At 32.2% G+C, this 19848-nt stretch overlaps 1 protein-coding gene across 1 annotated transcript in view; it reads right to left on the minus strand.

The window, feature by feature from the left end:
* Positions 1-7667: 7667 nt before the first annotated feature.
* LOC123720265 overlaps positions 7668-19848 on the minus strand; it is a 42505-nt gene continuing 30324 nt past the window's right edge. The window contains exons 33-50 of the mRNA XM_045676805.1: positions 19589-19690; positions 18977-19065; positions 18382-18591; positions 17589-17688; positions 16942-17112; positions 16341-16438; positions 15822-15909; positions 15124-15266; positions 14041-14240; positions 13614-13815; positions 13049-13209; positions 12148-12229; positions 11588-11683; positions 10935-11070; positions 10223-10319; positions 9597-9708; positions 8430-8501; positions 7668-8104 (exon numbers count right to left, since the gene is read on the minus strand). Coding sequence (XP_045532761.1) covers positions 8000-8104; positions 8430-8501; positions 9597-9708; positions 10223-10319; positions 10935-11070; positions 11588-11683; positions 12148-12229; positions 13049-13209; positions 13614-13815; positions 14041-14240; positions 15124-15266; positions 15822-15909; positions 16341-16438; positions 16942-17112; positions 17589-17688; positions 18382-18591; positions 18977-19065; positions 19589-19690 — 2264 coding nt within the window. The 3' untranslated portion in view covers positions 7668-7999. The remainder of the gene's footprint in view (positions 8105-8429; positions 8502-9596; positions 9709-10222; positions 10320-10934; positions 11071-11587; positions 11684-12147; positions 12230-13048; positions 13210-13613; positions 13816-14040; positions 14241-15123; positions 15267-15821; positions 15910-16340; positions 16439-16941; positions 17113-17588; positions 17689-18381; positions 18592-18976; positions 19066-19588; positions 19691-19848) is intronic.

Raw genomic sequence — 19848 nt, forward strand, 5'->3', positions numbered from 1 at the left:
GTTGTAAAATCCTTTAGAACCTACTATCGATGATAATTGGACAAAAATTGTAACATTGCATATTACTTGGACGAAATAAATCAATACACACAGTCAAAGCTCAAATTTATATTTTTCATTTGTATTTAACCGGTTTGGAGTACCCTCTTACTTCGATTGAAACTTAAATACAAAGTTAAAAACCGATACGAGGCCGTACAAACATAATAGACGTTGTAGCACATACAGAAGAGTTAAAGGGAAATGGGCCGGGCACATTGCTCACATTTGAGATGGGTCAAGAAAACCTTTACTTAGGATGACCCAGTGGGAAGCCGCTAGAGTCGACGCCCAGCCGGAACTTGGGAAGATGGAATAAAAGGGATTGCGGGGCAGAATTAGTCACGAAGTCAGAGTTGTGAGGAATAGAGATAAGTGGAAGAATTTGGAGGAGGTCTTTACTCCGTCGGAGGTCGAATACTAGTGGGAAATATAATGACCTGGCCTGAGTATAGTTTAGTGTAGTGTAGTACTCGAATAAAGGCTACTTTTATTTATTTAAATTATTTTTCTAATCTGAAGAATCTTCGCTTACTAATGTTATTTTGTAATATTCATTATGAATTTGTGATGAAGCGCGAATGCTTGGCGAAACATTTTGTACTCGAATTGTTTTTCTTGCACTCATAAAACTGCCTTTAGACAGACCTATTCATATTTCCATAAAATATTATATCTCATAATATAACTGTTAAGATGCCTACATTATTAAATCTCGAACTCTGTAACAACTGTTTTTTGCTGAACAAAAATACATTCGAAAAGTTGAAATTTTCCCAAGTTACTGAAGCGACGGTAGAATAATAGAACATTTACATATTTATGAGGTAACGGAGTATTAAACGTTATTGTTAAAGGTTCATCAAGGATCTTCAATGTTTATTAAATTACATTTCGAGTAAGGTTCTATTGAGGTTGTGTTTACATAGGGAATCACTTAAAATCCTTAATTTTTTAAAATACATATTATAATAAAAATACTGAATCAATATTTTGAGATGGTCTGTTATCACAGCGTTACACCATTTGACTATCCATATTAGTGAAACCGGTTTTTTTAAACACTTAAGGTTATATGAAAAAAATTAATTATTCATTAATGGGTCTCTAATGCCATATTCGGTATATAGTAATTAATTAACTGATATCTATATTTATTTCCAACGCACTAATATTAACAATATTATTAACCTTATTAAATTAAAATAAGTGATAAGATAAGAAGAAAGGATCGTTTGAATTGGCCCCGCACTTAAGAATTGTAAACGAGTAAACGATTATATAAATTAAAGAGAAGAAATACTATGTCACACATCGACAAGGAAACATAATATTGCATGTTAAAAAATAATTTCATTATTTAATCGATATTACAAAGACTTCGAAATTCACGTGAAACTCGTGAACGTCCTCAGGGCGTAGGGACCATGCTCAGACAAATACTTACTTTAAAAATTGATGCGAAACATTTGCAATATAAGAAGGCGAATTTGGGAATATTGTGTAAAAATAGCGACATATACAAAGCACGTAGGCACCTCGATGACGATCTGAGCATTCAATTCTAACAAACTGCGACCTTTGAATACCCAAGCGATGTTTAACTTTGTATGAACATTTTAGTGAAATACCGATTCATGTTGAGCGAAGCCAATTTTTAAAACGCTTAAATCGATACGAGCCTGAAATGTATGAAATTTAACATTGCACGTTATAACAGATTTTATTACAATTTAAGGAAAAGCATTTAACGAGTTCCCTTATTAATAAAATGATGTAAAACTACACTACCTACTACTGTAACTAGTGACGCTACAACCTTTTTAGTATTTGGGCTCAGATTTCTGTGCCTGGTGATCAACCTTCTGTGCGAGACACACGCCATCGCCTTGGGTTAAAATAAGCTGGTTTCGTCACGATGTCTTCCTCCATCATTCGACCAAATGTGAAATTGTTAAAATCATCACAGCAGACATTATTCTGCACAAGTGTAACAAGGAACCGTCATGCTGTGAAGGAACGAATGTCCGATACAACCGAAGGAGCACGTATCCAGGTGGCAACTTGATCATCTATGGATGTACTAGATTTGGGTTAGTACTGGTGGAAACAATATCTACAAAATCAATTAACACTGATACCTTAATAAATTCTAGAAAGTCGTCCACATATTTGATATCGCAAAAAGAATTACCCGTAGAAATATAATGTAAAAGGCTTCTATATTTTTTACTCGTTTCACGAAATATATCCGATACGCATTCCATAGAGAAATATGGGAGATACAAATAGACATTGCCCAAATGTTGACGGTAAAAATGTACAGATGTATTATGAATCGTGTGAAACTATAAATGTATATTCAGTTGCAGATTTTTATTTATGTTTTGATAATGTTCTTTTATATACGATTTGAAAGAAAGTTTATGCAGATTCTATTGTAACAAACTTACTAGACACTAGTACTCTACTACTGTAGAATATACGGTGTGTACCCGTAATAGGTTCTGTTGGCTACAACGAAGTATGTATTTTATAAAGTTGTTACGTGATAAGAAAAACAATTCGACATTGCTCCAGTGCCTAGGCCGCAGACTGCCTGACACGATAGGAGGTGACTCAGCGAAAACTAACCTCTCAAAAAATGTACAATTTTTAGAAATTAACAATGAACTTCACAGATTAACGCATATATTATTAACGTAAATAAAGTCATTTTTAATGGACAGTCGAGTGAACTGACAAAAAGTCTGCTTCATGTCAATTCCTATACTGTAAGAAATAGTTATTCTTTTTGTAAATAAATGTGTCGTTTCTATGTGTATGTATTGTTTGTATGTGATAACATTTTAAATAGTTGCCGCATTGCAGTAATCTGTAATGTTAGCTTATTTTGGTAAAAATTATTATTAAGCAAGCTGGTTAACGTGAAGAATAATTATTCAGATATTAATTACTCAACCACTGGTACTACTAATTGTTGGTTTAAGGTTCGTGCGTACGCTGATAGTTTCCTTAATAAAAAAATATTTGCGGTAATCAGAAATCACAGGAAATCTAAGCCTAAAAAGATAACCTTGCTTTAGTATGAAAACCAAAGCTATACAGCCAAAAATGCATATGCCAAGTGGGTATAGAAACTCAAACCGAAGAACTGATGGCTGACGGGGTAAAAAAAGTTCACTCGGACTTCAGGCCAGTCGTCGAACCATTGGGCAGCCTTCCACTACGTTTTGAAAATCCACCGATGAAAAGGAAATTATATAACATTTTTTTCTTATTATTATCTAAGCTTTGCAACCCAATAGGTCAATATGACGCTCGATTAAATCCCCATTTAGCATCGTGGGCTCCCCTACTACTAGGCGTACAGATGGCTTGGTATGGGTTTCCGTTTAATGCTTTGCGTCCAAATTTTAGTTCAGTAATTAATATGAAAATTAACTGAAATGAACGAACCGATTTAATGTCAATAATAACCCCGTAAAAGTTGATCACTAGTTTTGTCCCAAATGTATATAACATAAATATTAGGTCGCAAACCGATCTTGTGCTCAAAGTTTCACTTAAAGTAAAATATTCGTCAAAAGACCCACAACTTGCGGTATGTGTAGTATGTAAACTAATTTAACTTGAGGTCGCCGATACCACGTTCTAGCGAATTCAATTAAATGTTTAACGAATAAATAAAGTCTTTAATTAGTTGTTGTTTTTCTGTTAGACTCTCCTTGGTCTTCCCTATTACAACTTTGCCACGGATTCTACTCGCATTATTAATAAACAAATTATCTCTTAAAGTTCGTTATAACTTTCTGCTTCTTATAGTGCCATCTCCTTGCGAAGGTTGGCGATCATTATGGCTAGTTTAATTTTGGATGCTTTGACCAAACCACTGTCTTAGGTTTTTCAACCACGACGTGCGTCCGTGGTAAAGTCTCCTTCTACCTGCTACTTTTGCCTTGTATTATTAGGTGAAAGAGCTGGTATTTTTGGTGTTATGTAAAACGTGTCCAAAATACTCAAGTTTCCTTTTCTTAACCGTCATAAAAGCTTTTTGGTTCTAATACGTTCTGTCTAGCATGGTTGCATTTTGTATGCGGGCTATCCAAGACCCAATCAACCAATAACTTCCAGTGATAGCAATAGCTAGTGGCCATTATTGATACACAGTCAAAATCTATTATAATGACATCGAAGGGTAAGGTATATATTTGGTCGTAATGTTGTTGTTATTATCATTACCTTATCTTATACTAATTATTGAGAGCAGTGTTGGCCTAGTGGCTTCAACGTGCGAATCTCATCCCTGAGGTCGTAGGTAGGATCCCCCGGCTGTGCACCAATGGACTTTCTATGTACGAATTTAACATTCGCTCGAACGGTGAAGGAAAACATCGTGAGGAAACCGGCTTGCCTTAGACCCAAAAGGTTGACGTCGTGCGTATTAGAGTAACAAATGATCATGAACCGACACAGAAATCTGAGGCCCTGGCCTAAACCGGTTGTAGCGCCATAGATTTATTTATTTATGAATACTTTAATAATTACACGTTCAACAGTTTGAACGTGTGATTATTATACTCATGTATCGCGTACTACATTTTATTTATTTCACATGCATATTATACTAAAAAGACATTATATACATATAATTATCATTTTTCACAAAATCTGTAATTTTAGTTTGTTTGCAACACTTCTGTAGTACGTACGAACTCTGTAGTACGCGCTGAATTTGAATTAAAGTATTGTCATAATTTCCCTGCATGTGAAACTGTTCATTAAAAACAAAAATTTTTCGTAATACCTTGACAGCATTGAGACCATAATTAAAAGTTGGCACTGTAAATTGTTCTTCAGTCTCTTCCTGTTCCATATATTCATTTATTTTTCGCGACATGTTAAAAGTTTCACGATTAACACAACAATATCTTTTGCTGAGTCGTGTGTTTAGATAAGTAACAAACTGATTGAAGAAAAATGAAAAGGCGGACTTTGGGCTTCGATTATACTTAATACACGTGTACCTATTTTGTTTCTGAGAAATACAATAGAACTTTAACTCGAGTCGTTTTTGTTTACTTTTGCGATCTTAATGACTTTAGTGTGCCAGATGTGGAAAGGTGATACTGCCCCCACTTATTCAAATGTTTAGAATACGGCTGGTCGTTCTAAAAGATATAATTCTCCGAAAATATCAGTTAAATATGGTAGAGATATGTTGTAATAAGCGATGTCGTAAAAAGCGGTATTTTTTGTGAGGCGGTCTAGCTGGGATCTTTGATATTGGTCACATACGTATAACCTGTATGTTATTCAAAACGATATCGTCGTAAACGGTTATGACTGTAGTTATTTCAGTACATATAGCACATAGTATTGTCATTGGTTAACATAGCTTTTACACATTGAAAGAAAACAATTTTTTAACCGGAGTAAAGCTATTTTCGTCATCTTTTATTTTCATCTAGCATCTTTTAGTCGATACCAACTCCGGGGAAATAAATACAGATAACACAACTTTGTGATACTTTTGACATTCAACACCTTTTGTCTTCAGTCACCGTGACCACGCACGCTATAAAGCACGCGAAATGTCGGAAAAATTTAAGTTTATAATACAAATAGCTTTAATCCGATTAAAAAATTGTTTTATTTCAACATATAGCACAGTTGCAACGTTAAGATCGCGCAGTATAAGCACAATTTTGAATGAGAAATCTCTATTTAGGAAAGAAGACTACCACGCAACACTCGCCTAGGTTCAATAAAATTAGCACGACCGCGTGCCTTTAACTTTGTTAACTAATATGTTAATATGATCACCTATTGTTATAAAGACAAGTTTACATAGGTATTGAACATCGTTTTAACATCGTCATTCGACCTATAAGTAACATAGGCCTTTTATGTCTACAAAACCTAAATAATTATTGCCACCCGGACTCGAACATAGGCGCTCCAGTGTATACTCCGAAGAGATAATATATAGATAATTAGAATTTCTTTTAACCATTAAATAACGTATTTCATGTAATAAATCCTTTATAAAATAATTATGAGAAAAGTTATTGCATTGTTTATATCAAAATATAAGTTTGCTCAGTTCTTTACCCCATGTGGAGGCCTCCGAATGATTTGTGACCAACTTAAATTAATTTTAACTTCATCCAAGTTTTCGAGTTTATTATTTAGCGACTGCTATAATTCTACAAGTTTTTGAAAATTAATATATTTTATTTAAAAAAACGACCAAGACGACATCAGGTGAGCTTGACAAAGACGATAAATTAAGAACAGTGCCTCAAAAACTAAACTTATTAAACTAATATTCGTATTAAATTAACTATATGAATTTATCGTTAAAGTTTATTTTGCGCAAAAACTCCTAACAATTATATTAGTAGATTTTATAATCGACGATGGCACTTGGAATGTAACTCTATGATATAGGACAAGAAAAAATATTTTTAATGATCGAGCTTATTCAAAATAAATTAACGAGATACATTTACATGAGGTTGTATGCAGTTATGTATCCAACGTTGTTTGTCTTGGGTATGGTAGGATACAACAAGATTTTTAAGGTCCCTAAGGACCTCTAAAGGTAGTATCTATAAAGCGGAAATGATGGAGAGACTGGGACTACGTTGGAATCACACTCGGCGTGGTAAGCGGTCGCGATCGCTTGCGGTGCATCGACCGCGTACAAATTTACTCAGAGAAGCGCCATTTAAGCATGTCGTGAGTATCGTGAATGTTATGGTGTGTGATACGCATATATATAGTAGCACACTGGCTGAATTCACAAAAATCGCAATATTTATTTATATTTGTTTTGTTTATATTGTTTTTAGTTTAATTTTTATATGAGCTAACTGTATATAATAGGAAATAAGGAAATAAATAAATAAATCTTAAGTATTCACTCACGAAAATTACGTATTTTTAAAACTATTTCTTCATAATTGGTTAATTACCTTAATTAAAAACTTCGAGAGATATAAGATAAGACTTGCACGCTCTTGTTTTTTTTATAATTTGTTTCTTCACAACGACAATTTAACGATACGATCTAGCTTAACTTAAGACAAATAAGTAATTGAAACCCAACCAAATTTCCTTAAAGGATTTTTACCATAAGAAAATGTCCAATAACACTACTCACAGTCTCTATTAAGGGGAAGACGTGTTCTTGTGTATTATTTTTCACTTACCGCTGTTCAGCACTTAAGACTAACGTGCACCAATTCACTAATTCGAATGATTTTGTCCTTTTCAATCTTCCTACTAGATCCATGAAGTCAAGAAGTTAAATAGCCTTGACATTCACGTGTTGGTGGAGCCTTAATTCGTGGACTCCAGCAATCTTTTTAATTATTGTGGTGACGTCCTCTACATTAAGGTCCCGACGGAAGTCGTCATGGCGAATGCGCAATGGTACCCGAGTATTAAAAAAAAAATTGTTATCAAAATCGATGTTTAATTCAAAATCTTTGAAAATAGTACTCACGACCAAGAAAATAATTTAATTTTCTTTGACTTTTTAATTTATTTTCTCATAACTTTGTAGTTTGTGGTTTCTTGAAGTTAATAAACTACATAGTACATATTTATCCAGTTTATTGCGTTATTAAAACTTCCTAAGATTTTTCATTTAAGATGAGAAATGTTGCAAATTTACACTTTTTAGTAGTAATATTATGTATACACATTCATATATAACAACATTTGTTCATTACGTTTTAAGTCCGTCCGTGTGATTGAAGTATCTATTGCGTTTCTGTTTTGGGTATATTTTAAAAGCAATTTTGATTAAAAGCGGTATTTATATTTTCACGGCATACACAAAGCGATGCGAGATATGTGCGTCGATGATTATAATACTAGATTTTTACAATGAGATAAGCTAATAATATTACATTTTAATTTAATTAAATAATAAATTAAAACAGTAATATTATTCATTTTGTAAATCGTCTTCATTAAATAGAAGTTCGGAATTGTCTTGTCCCGCGTTGGATCTGGCTGCTGCAAGCATACTTGCGCGCATTGATTTACGATACTGTAAAAGAGAAATTCTCTTTAACATTGAACATTCCCAGAAAGCGAAAGTTTTAAAAAAAACATTTTGTGAGTTGTTAGAAAAATATTGAGTGCGATGTATGAATAAGACTATTTATGAACTATATAACTTTATTATTGTAGCAATTTTGATATATCGAAGATTTATTTTAGTTTGTTCATCTAAAAAATTTAAGGATTTTTCTAAGCGTTTAGACTAAAATTGTTGGTAGAAATTATTAATATAAAAACGATAACGGTATCTTTGACACTCCCTAAGTACAAAAAGATTTTTTTTTTTTCGTAAAATAATTTAATTTACTTACAACGCTCTGCCGATGAACGCTTTCCTTCAAGCCTTCTAACTTTTCTCGATTATTTCTCCGGAAGAAACCGCACTGAAAGTAGAAATATAAAATTTCATTTATTTATTTAAAAGTTAAAATTACTCATTTTAATTCCGTTTAAGAAATTATAAATGGTATTTATTTATTCGTACTATGCTAATACTATAACGTCGAAATTAAGTTAAAATATATAACTTTATATACACAGGAGATTCAATATCGCTTATGTGACATCGCTCTACGAACGTTTAAAGTTGTCTATTGTGTCGGAGATAAATGAAGTCAACTTAGTAGTGACAAATAGCATAACTCCTTCACTAAATAAATAAATGAATTTTGGACTGTACGTATTTAAAAAAAATTAATTAGGTACTATTCGTTTGTCTCGCTAAAATCTGAGATGGTTGGACCTGATTTATTTTGATTTTGAAATATGTGTGGAAGAAATCAAAAGCATAAATAACTTAATTTTCCAATACGAAAATTTAGGTTTTGGCTACAAAGCATTTGGGATCCTTTATTTTTCTTTTTATAAAAAAATTCAATATATTTAGGTTCGTTCGGAAATTTGTCTATTTCATAACTATTATTTGAGGTTCGATCCCTTTAATCTGTTTTGAAAGCAGATTTTCTGAGATGTGTTACATGATGCGTTGTCAAACTTTTACAGAAATATATATAGGTGATAAGTCGTTTACCAGGTAAAATAAAATCCTAAAGAAACAAAGCTCCTGCGGCCGTTATTAGAGAGGGTTTATAATAAACCTATAACAATCGTGACTTTGTTTGTTTGAGGTTTAAAATTATTAGATATCTGGAAATATATTAAAAAACTGATACCTAAAATCTTTGTCTATTGCTGTTGTCTATTGATAGTCTTTGTTAATTGCTGTTAGTCTGTCCAATTATAGGACCAAAAGACCTATGTCTGTAACTTCCATCAATACTCATCATCATGATTCCAATAACGAGGTTTTTTCCGCGCGATCACAAGAATCTTCGTATATTGAAACTACGAGGAACTTGCATACAAAAACTTCGTTATTAGAAGTTAAACATTGCGAACGCAGTCCTGGATTATTCAGTATGGAAGGCACAAAACAGTCTTGTTTAGATAAACCTATTTACTATATTCTAAGTTATTACCTTATACATAATAAATGCTATTATTATGAGTAGGAGAAGACCAAGTAATGATGATAGTATTATTATCCATAGCGCTACGCGAGTTGAACTTATATGAAGACTTGTACTTAAACTGAAAACAAAAAAACACTAGCATGGTAGCCATGGCAACAATCTCATAATAAAATAAAAAATCCGTAGGATGTTTGGCCTCAGGTTTCTGTATTTGTTTTAATTGGCAAGTAGATGATCAGTCTTCTATACTTAATGCTTGTTGACTTTTTGAGTCTAATGCCGGTTTCCTCGCTTTGTTTTCCATCACTGTACGAGCGATTTTTAAATGTGTTCATTGACAAGTTCATTGGGAAAAACGAGGGTTCGAACCTACGACTTCAGGTATGTCAATCCACTAGGTCAACACTGCTTTATTTAATGAATTAAGGCTTTTAGTTAACAATTCATATTTTTAATACAGAAACGTAACGTACTGACAAAAAAGCACGCAATAAGCAAGCGCCCTTAGGTTTATATGTCGTTAGAAAACTTGATCTAATTTATTTTTTGGGGTCATATTGCGTTACGATGTGTATATTAATTAAAAATAAACACCTGTAAATTATAATTATAAAAATAAAAAATAATAATACCTTAAAAACGTATCGTAAAAACGTACGGACATCACATGATTCGTTACTAAGTACAACTCAGATACAATCACAGCTGTAGTGTCTTCATCAGTCTCGCCTTAAAGTAACAATACGGGAAAATAACTGTGTGTTTGCTGTTTTGCTCAAAAGTGCTAAATGATTCCCACGAGTTTGCTTATTCATTATATTTTATCAACCAATTTTTAAAAGACCGGAAACGCACTTGCGAGCCTTCTGGCAATGTGAGTGTCCATAGGCGGCGGCATCACTTAACATCAGGTGAACCTCCTATCCGTTTAGCTCCAAATACATTTTAAAAAAATCTCAAAACTCATGAAAATCGGTTCAGCCAAAGTTTACTATAAATGTTACAAATGTTAATATAAGGCAAATGATTAATACTCATATAATTCTCTTAACTAATAAAATATTAAACCTACGCAATATATTAGTAATATTTCACTAAAAATAGTTAGCTAAAAAGTTAACTTTTGTGTTACCGTCTTGCTTAATAAAAAAATAATGAAACTAACGGACGGAAAAAGAAAGTTACAATAATATTTTTTTTCATTGATTCTAAGAGGCGTTAATATTTTGGAGCTTATAAGCTAAACAATAATGTTACACAGAAGAGTAAAGATGCAAGGAAGAAGTGGCTAGTAACTTCTTCGTTCCTTGCATCTTTAACAATGATTATATGTATAATTATTACCGAAAGAATCCTTTTGTAACTCTATAGAAACATGTATTTGTGCTTTTTGTTTACGATTTAACGGGAAATTGCAGACAAAAATAACATGAAAATCATTGTTCATTGCACATTGTATTGCACCTGACTCCGGATAAACCTGTTAAATAATAAATGTTTGTCAAACTGTTTACTGAGTTTCGAACATCGAAGCCTACAATTGTACTATTTCTAATTGTATTAATGTCTTTTTTTATTTAATAAGTTTAATGAATATATTTTATTACCTTAATAGTTATGTTTTAATCTTTTTTCGCCTAATCTTTGAGGAATGTATTTCAGAATTCATACAATGGTTTTATAATCTATTTGATTAAATACATATGTACATAGGATAGTATATATGGGTCTAAAATTCTATTTCAATCCCGCTACTGGCTTCAGATTCCCACATTTTTACTACTTTTTATTTGATTGTCCCCTTATGTTTTTTAAGTTTAACCCTGACATTCAAAGTTGATTAGAGTGACTCCCGTATGTCAAATACGATTGTTTGAGAATCGACTCAGAAACGTATCATTAAAATAAAATCTCATGTTTGTATTAATAATATACCGTAAAACTATCAATTAAACCAAAACCATGTAGCTATCATATATATCTGATATGTTACTTACCAAAGCTGAACTATTTAAAACGTTGATATGGTGTGAATTATTGAAACTGATTTGAAACTCTAAATCCACCCAGTTGGTAACTCCATCGTTGGTTATCTATGAAATTAAAAACAATTATCAGTAACAGGCCTATACTAACGGCAAGGCAAGAAAATCGACATTAAAACTCAACATACAAAGATATTTAAATTGCGTAAAGCAATTTGCCTCATCGTCACTAAGTAGTACCATTTAGACAACTGGATTTAATTTAATAAAATCAAAAAGTATATTAAAATGTATTATTCAAATACAGTTTGGCGTTTTAGAAGGAAATTTCTAGCGTTTTAATATAACTTTAATATACGCTTTGGCTTTGGTTCGATTCTTTCTTGATCGTTTTTTATAGCTCCTTCTAAGCTTAACATGTACCGATGATTATTGGGACTATGGTATACGTCACGTTTTCCTTCAATGGTAGGTATGTTAAAAGCGCGTATAAGAAGTTAAGCGGAGCTTAATAATCTTACTGTTCGAAATTAAAATTTAGAATAGGTATAAAATAAAATTTATTTACGTACCGTATACACGTGTTTAATTTGTTTCTGAAAATCTTTGAGTTCATTTATCGTTGTATTTATAATATCACTGGGATTTGATTGTCTGTAAAAATTAAATTAAAATGAAAAAATATTAAGTCTATAATAATAAACTTAAAGAATAAAATAGTTTTATATTCGACACTTTAGGACAGTCACAATCTGGGAATTGCGTTAAACAAAGACAGTTATTAAAATTAGTTATTTAAACAAGAAAGTTATTAAAATCGGAATCGCTATGGAAGTTACTGGTAAGTCAGACTCAATGCTCGAACAAAAATGTCGAGTTCGTCTTTGTTGTTGGTTTCGTAGTAATAACGGTCTGGGACGACAATTATCGCGAAAATACGTATACTGTTCAACAATGTCAAACTAATTCGTTATATATTTAAAATTATTTTCAAGTTAAGAACATCATTAAAAATTGTTGCCTGTAAAATTGGTTATCGGAAGATAGTTTATAAAAAAAATTGAATATTTGTATTGATACAAAGAAGGATAATCCTCAGATGTATAGGCCAATCGAGTGGAATAGAGATAGATGAAACGCAACCGTACAATGAGCGTAACGGGACAATGAGCGTTGCGGTACAATGAGTCATACTTTTTCGAGCGTAGAGGCAGCGCTCATCGATTTGTTAGTCTTCCTGTAATACACGTCTAATACATGACACACGCCATCGACCTTTTGGGTCTAAGACGGTTTCCTCACGATGTTTTTCTTCGCGGTTTGAGCGGATGTTAAATGCGCACATACAAATAAAAGTACATTGGTCTTTATTGGTCTTAGGTCACAGTCGGGCATCGAACCTATGACCTCAGGGATGAGAGTCGCACAAATAACTAGATCAACACTGCTTTCTGTCATATTACATATACACACCCTTTTATCTCAAACTTTGTTTCAGGATACAATTTTATAGGATTTTCAAATGTCTTTCTATCTATAGTGTCATCACAATGAGAATATATATCGTATTTAATTAATATGCTTTCATCCTCACTTTTTAAAGTATTCATTTCCATCTCCATAAAGGTAACATTCTGAAAAAAAAATTGTTATTATATAATATACAATACAGCAATGAAAGAAAGAAAATTTCTTTACCCGGGATCATTTTAAATTCAGTCTGACATCCGCCGTCGACCGGTGCCGAACGATGTTTTCCTTCACCGTTCGAGCGAGTGTTAAATACCTACATATACGTAGAAAGTCCATTGGTGTATAGCCCAGGATTGAACCTACGACCTCGGGGATGCGATCTACACCATGAAATTAGTAGGCCAACACTGCTCTTTGAAGAATTATCGCGACGAAATAATTATAATTTCTTATTAATTAATTAAAGTTTCCTGAGTATTTCCCTCAACATTCAAGGCACTGATGTCGCAATGTGCTGCGATTTTATCCGGGTACTTTGTTAATAGAATGGAACAGAAAACCTTACCCAAGTATTTTCCTTCAAAACGGAAATGGTAGGACTGCAAATAAATTCCTCATATAAACCCAGAACACAGTCTTTTGATGCCTTCAGAATTCGAACTCCACGGACTTCTACCTTTATACAAGGAGCGTATGCATGATCACCAGAGTTGTATATAGATATATTAAAATATTCTCTATCCGTTGAACCTATTATATATTTGTCCCTGTGAAATAATATATTTATAAGTTCGTAAGTATTGCGATTTTGTTCACATCGCTCCTACAATTTAGTGAATTAACAACAATTTTTTCCGATTTTTTAACAACGAAGTTACTAGAGTTAGATGAAGTTATTAGAGTATTTATAGCACATATATGTTTGTAAATTCTAGCACATCTGCATGCATCACTTGCATTACCATACTCTAAGACAATTAAACCCTACTTACATTAATGATGTCGTCAATGTAGGTTCGAGATTAGGCATACATCTCGCCCCGGTACAACGGGAACTCGTCTTTGTGCCTTGCTCAAATAACGTGCTGCTCTCACTCAATAGGACACGACTAGGATCAAAAGGTATTGTCGTTGGATCTTCCATTAATTCCACCTTTATTCTATATGATATCACTTGAAAAACATCTTTTCTCTAGAAGCAAGGAAGTTATTGAAGAACTTAATACATAACATGTAGTGTGCACATGTAACATGTATTATGTGTACATTTATAAATGTACTTACGTAGTAGTTATCATTTTATTAGCTATGTAACAGTATCTGCTTTAATATAACTCAATACATAAAATGTACTAGCATGTTACAATTATGTATTTGTAGTTTCATACGATATTAAACCATGAAAAATATTTAAAAAAAAGAACACAATCGATTTGATATCAGCGGAATTGGAATTCATAACTCCCCAGTGGCTGTTTATGTTACTACCGCGAAAAATGTTCTTTGTGTATTTCTTTCATTTGAGCGTCAATCCAAATGGAGGCTGTATGTTAAGCGTTTACAATTTACGGGGTATTTTTTATTATATAATTAGTTCTTTTACCACTCGTAAAAAATAGTTTTTTATATATGTATTGATAATATTTATTAACTTGTTACACCAAAAGTCTACCAGTATATAGTTATATATACAATAAAGCAAACATGACTGTGTATCAAGACCTCAATAGCTGAATATTGGAACGCCTCTGATCGAATTATGTACTAGATTTTGTGACGTCCTCGTCTACCTTTGCAGTTTATTAAGTATTTTTATTTAATTACTCAACAGGTTAATCTTGGTTCCCTACTTTCCCCTTCCATCCTAACTTTTCTAATTCGTGGTACTTATTCATTTACGGTTTAAGAATAAATTTATTTCTCATAAGAATTGCATACATAATTCGCTTACTGAGAAACAATATATGAAACAAAGATTAATAATTAGAGAGCACAGATGTAGGTATATAAAAAAACAAAACAGCAGCAAAAGCAGCAGCAGTAGTGTTAGATTAAAGAAAATAAAAATACTTTACCGGAATAACAACAGTCACGGGAATAGTGTGATTATATGACGACAATTTGTCTGTTAACGATTGAGTATATGAATATATTCCATTTTCTGGATTTTTTACAAATTTCGATTGCTCATCCGTTAACTCGGCTGTCACTTTGATATCTACAAAATTATTTTATTTTTAATCACCGTCTAAGCTATTATTAAGCTTAATGAATTATCCTTCGCCTTTTAAAGTTCCTATTTAAGACATTCCTTTCTATACCATATTACCATAAGTATCTGATTGTCCTCCTTGTACCATGTGATATTTGAGAGCAAAAGTAATATTAAAAATCCATGATTTTCTTTTTTAGATGTTTTCTATATCCGAGGAAAGAATGGAATGTGTGAAACATCGCCACCAACACGAGCTTGATTTACTTATCCAGGGATCAATTTTTTATCAGTCAATACAAAATACACATGCACTAAATAAATTAGGGTGGAAAAAGTTGAAGGAAGCCTCCCGGACGGGGAGCGATCTTAGAGTAGTAAAAATTGTAATTATATTTATTTTTGTTAAATGTATGTTAATAAGATGTGTTTTATGAACATTATAAATAAAAAATACCAATACAATACATTTCATGGGTAAAAGTCATTTTAGTTACCTAAATTGCTGACAAAATAGATATGGGAATATAAATAGTACAGAACATTTAAAAACGTACTTACCAGCTGTTACATTTTTCGCTTTTTTCGGATAAATAACAGATAAAATCACTTTAAAGGTTATATTCTCATCGCTCTTGTTACTTTCAAACTAAAATAACGAGTATACATTTTAGTTACAAATTGAAATCCCATAATCCACTGGCTTAGGTTGAGTTTTGGTTGTGATAAATATACTACCTTAAACCTTCATTTTTAAGGACGTTAAGGTCATCTTTTCTATCTCAAAACAAATGAAGTTCGGAATTGTATTTTTTTTAGATAATCTGTCAAGTACTATAGGTACTGCCGTTTTTAAATTAGGTAGTATTAAGCATTAAGTAGTGATGTTTTATCAAAATTATATAAATCTGAAGAATCATGTCATGAGTTTCCGTTATGGACGGAGAACGGAGTTACTTCTGTTTTAATTATTCTGTATAGCAAGTGGAATAAGAAACCAAAAACTATAAGTGTTGCAACAGATACTGATTTTCGTGTAAGTCGTAGGGTACTAAGGTCCCTTGAAAAATAATTACTTACCTGTAAAAGAGGAAATTCCGTTCTTAAATTTACAGTAACTGATGCAAAGGATCTTAATATGACTATCTTATCACTCTCTGGTGCACCAATGGCTAGACCTGAAATTAGAAATACATGAAACACGAAATATATGAAATAACAATTACGTAGGTTAATAGGAGGTTTTATCGCTAATAACGAGAAATAATAAAAATAATTACATAACAATATAAATTTATTTTAAAGGGTTTTGGCACAGCGCACATCGGACGTGGCCAGAGATAAGTCAAATACTAATTTGTCATAGACTAAAGAGATTTCGCGCCAACTTATAACTTCGTGAAATCGAACATTCACGTGACCAATAAATTTGATATTTGAACATTGTTTCAGCTATGTTATGTTTATGGTTTCGTTATTCTCTATGTAAAGTACACTATAAAACCTTTAGTTCCTAATTCAAATACGATACGAGATTAAATTATACGAAAAAAACAAAAGCCATAAAAATGAATACATCGACATTATCGAGCCTGTAATAAATATTTTTTAAATAAACCAGTGCAGTATAAATAAACATAGAAATAAAAAAATCATAAGAAAAACAACTGAGCCTACAAACCATTGCTTCCATTATCATCATAATCCCATAATGTGGCTAGACTTAGCCCAAAAGTCTGGAAACCTTCTGGCTTGATTTTCATCATGTATTTTTCCGGTTCGCTATCTAAAGCATTGCCGGTGTAAATGTACACAGCCCCGTTGTCTTCATATGGTGCTGCTATTGCAACTTCTAAGTGACCAAATATTTTGTATCAATTATTTGCTAAGAATGTGATATGTATAAAATAAATATAGGTTTATATGTAAATTTAAGACAAAATTTCCAAATAAATAATCTCGGAAATATTCAATAAATAAATCAGTGGCGCTACAACCTTTTTAGGGTTGGACCTAAGATATCTGTATCTGATTCATGATGTGATCATGATCATCCTGTGCCTGACACCTGCCGTCGACTTTTTGTGTCTCAGGCACACCAGTTTCCTCTCAATGTTTTCCTTGACAGTTTGAGCGAATGCTAAATGCATACACACACTGCTGTGCACCTATATACTTTATCTATGTATGCCTAAATATTCTATAGGTGCACAGCCGGTGGTCGAACCTATGACCGATGAGAGTCGCTGCTTTTGCAGGATTGCACTAGTTATTAATAAAAAGCAATAAAATATATTCAATGAATCGTTGATATAAAAGAATTGGTACCATCTTTGCCGTCACCGTCCATGTCACCAAGATTAACCATCGTTAAACCAAAACGCCCACCCGGAGATTTGCCTTTTAGAATCTTCTTACGAGTAAGCATCTGAAAATTATAAAATTTCTAAAAGTTTAAACAACCAAAATTTTTAATTAAAATTAATAGAAATTTCATATATATTTTTTGCATTTATAAAAATGTAACTTTCTTACGGAAGCGTTAACATTAACGATGACTATATAATGTATGTATGAGGACAATGATATATGTAGAAACGCTTGTGGCCCGTTGCCTTATAAGTTATAACTTATGTAAACTATTTTTTATATGTATGTATAATGAAGTGTAAATAAATATGTAGTAATAACAATCCAATTTTAATAATGAACTGTTCATGAATTTAAGACGTAATGAAAAATTGTGGTTATTGCGCATACGCGTATGAACCCAAAAACGCCTATTAATATAGATTTTTTGAGATACATTGTAACGCGCACCAGTACTATATTGAACCAGTTGTTCGTCCAGGTATTTCCGAATCGATTCGACTTAGGGCCCTTTAAGAACAGAGCGTAACATCTCTTAAGATGCTTCTATCGCAGTTGCGAGCCTTTTGGCAGTGTGATTGTCCAGGGCGCGGAATCATTTAGCATATATGTGTTACGTTCTATTTTTCTTGTATACTAAACTACGTAAAATTAGCTCTTTGTTCATTATTGAATCAATCGTCGAATTTAATTTTATAAAATAGCCGTTATGACTTCTTTTATAATGATATGGTTAATAAAGATCGCTTACTGTAGGAGAAGTGCCAGAATTTGGTTGAAATACATAAACAGCGCCTGTGTCACTTTCATAGGCCGATTTCGCATACAACGGAGCACCAATTAACAGAGAATCATAATCAGCTGACAACCGAACAGTGCATAGGCAACCTCCAAATAAAGTACCAATTTCTTCGTGTGTTAAGGTATTTATGTGGGCAAATTTTGAGTTAAAAAAATAAACCTAAAATTAAAAAAAAGGCTTAGTATAAAATGGTCTTAAATAGATAGCAGTTGGAATATAACATATATTAATAAATAATTTTGTGCGTCCCATAACCACGCAATATGACATAAGACGCCCTTCTGCATCTGTTTCATTGATATTTATTTTTATAAGACCATACTGAGACGAGAAACTGGACTAGTAAGACCAGACGTAAATCCTGTTTCTGTAATAAGTAATATGTATGGTATCCAAGAAAAGGAGGATTATATCTTCCGTACCGAATTCCTATATAAAATTTACAAAACGGTTTAACGGTTCAAGAAATAAGTCTCTGCTCAAGTCTGGAAGATATTAAAGTAAGATACGATGATTGTTATAATGTTTGGTTATTAAACCTTACCTTTGGAAATCCCACGTCTCCGTAAGTAGTGCTTACAGCGTATTCCACCGATTTATCACCAAAAAAATTTCCATAAGTTATGCTGTAACCTAAAAGAATATAGGCAAGTTTTTATAATTTGATTATAATAAGTGCATTTAACATTAAAAAACTTAATTTCAATATATAATCAAGGCTTTATTGAGCCCGAGAATAAAACAATAAATAAATAAATAATAAATAAAAGAATAAAATAAGAAAGCTTTAAGTTATTTGAAGTTACCTAGACTACTAACAGATTTTAAAAAATAATCCTACAATACACAGGTATTTGAATTTTCAAATTTTAAGAATATTTTTCTAAATGTTTTTGAACTGAACTTCCGGCCAGGTTATTTATATCGTCTCTTCACATATATTTTATGTATATACAATCTCGTGGGACAAAAATATTTAGCAAAACGCTAATTCATAAGCCTCTCTCATATCACTTTCTCAATCGTTCCTTATATTTAAAATAAATATATTTTTACTAGTGTTGTAGACAAGACTTATTAAATAATTATTTCATACCTCATTGGTTTATATTCAACAATCTTTCGACAAAAATCTCTATTAGAATAAATAACTTACCAAAATTAAAACGAACAGGGTCATTTGGCAGGATAAACTTGTTAATTAAAATAGGATATCTATTCGGGTTTTTTTTCGGTTGTTGATAAACTATGACTCGTCCTGAAATTGTTTTGTAAACGTACATAATATAAGAATTTATTATAATTTTTAAACCACGACGTTGATACGTGGGTAACACTGAAAATATTTAGAACTGGCCAGTTAGAAACATTGGTAATAAAAACGTTTTTTGAATTTCAATTTTAGAACTCTTTGAT

This window comes from Pieris brassicae, chromosome 2 (genome assembly GCF_905147105.1).
Source record: "Pieris brassicae chromosome 2, ilPieBrab1.1, whole genome shotgun sequence".
Lineage (NCBI taxonomy): Eukaryota > Metazoa > Arthropoda > Insecta > Lepidoptera > Pieridae > Pieris > Pieris brassicae.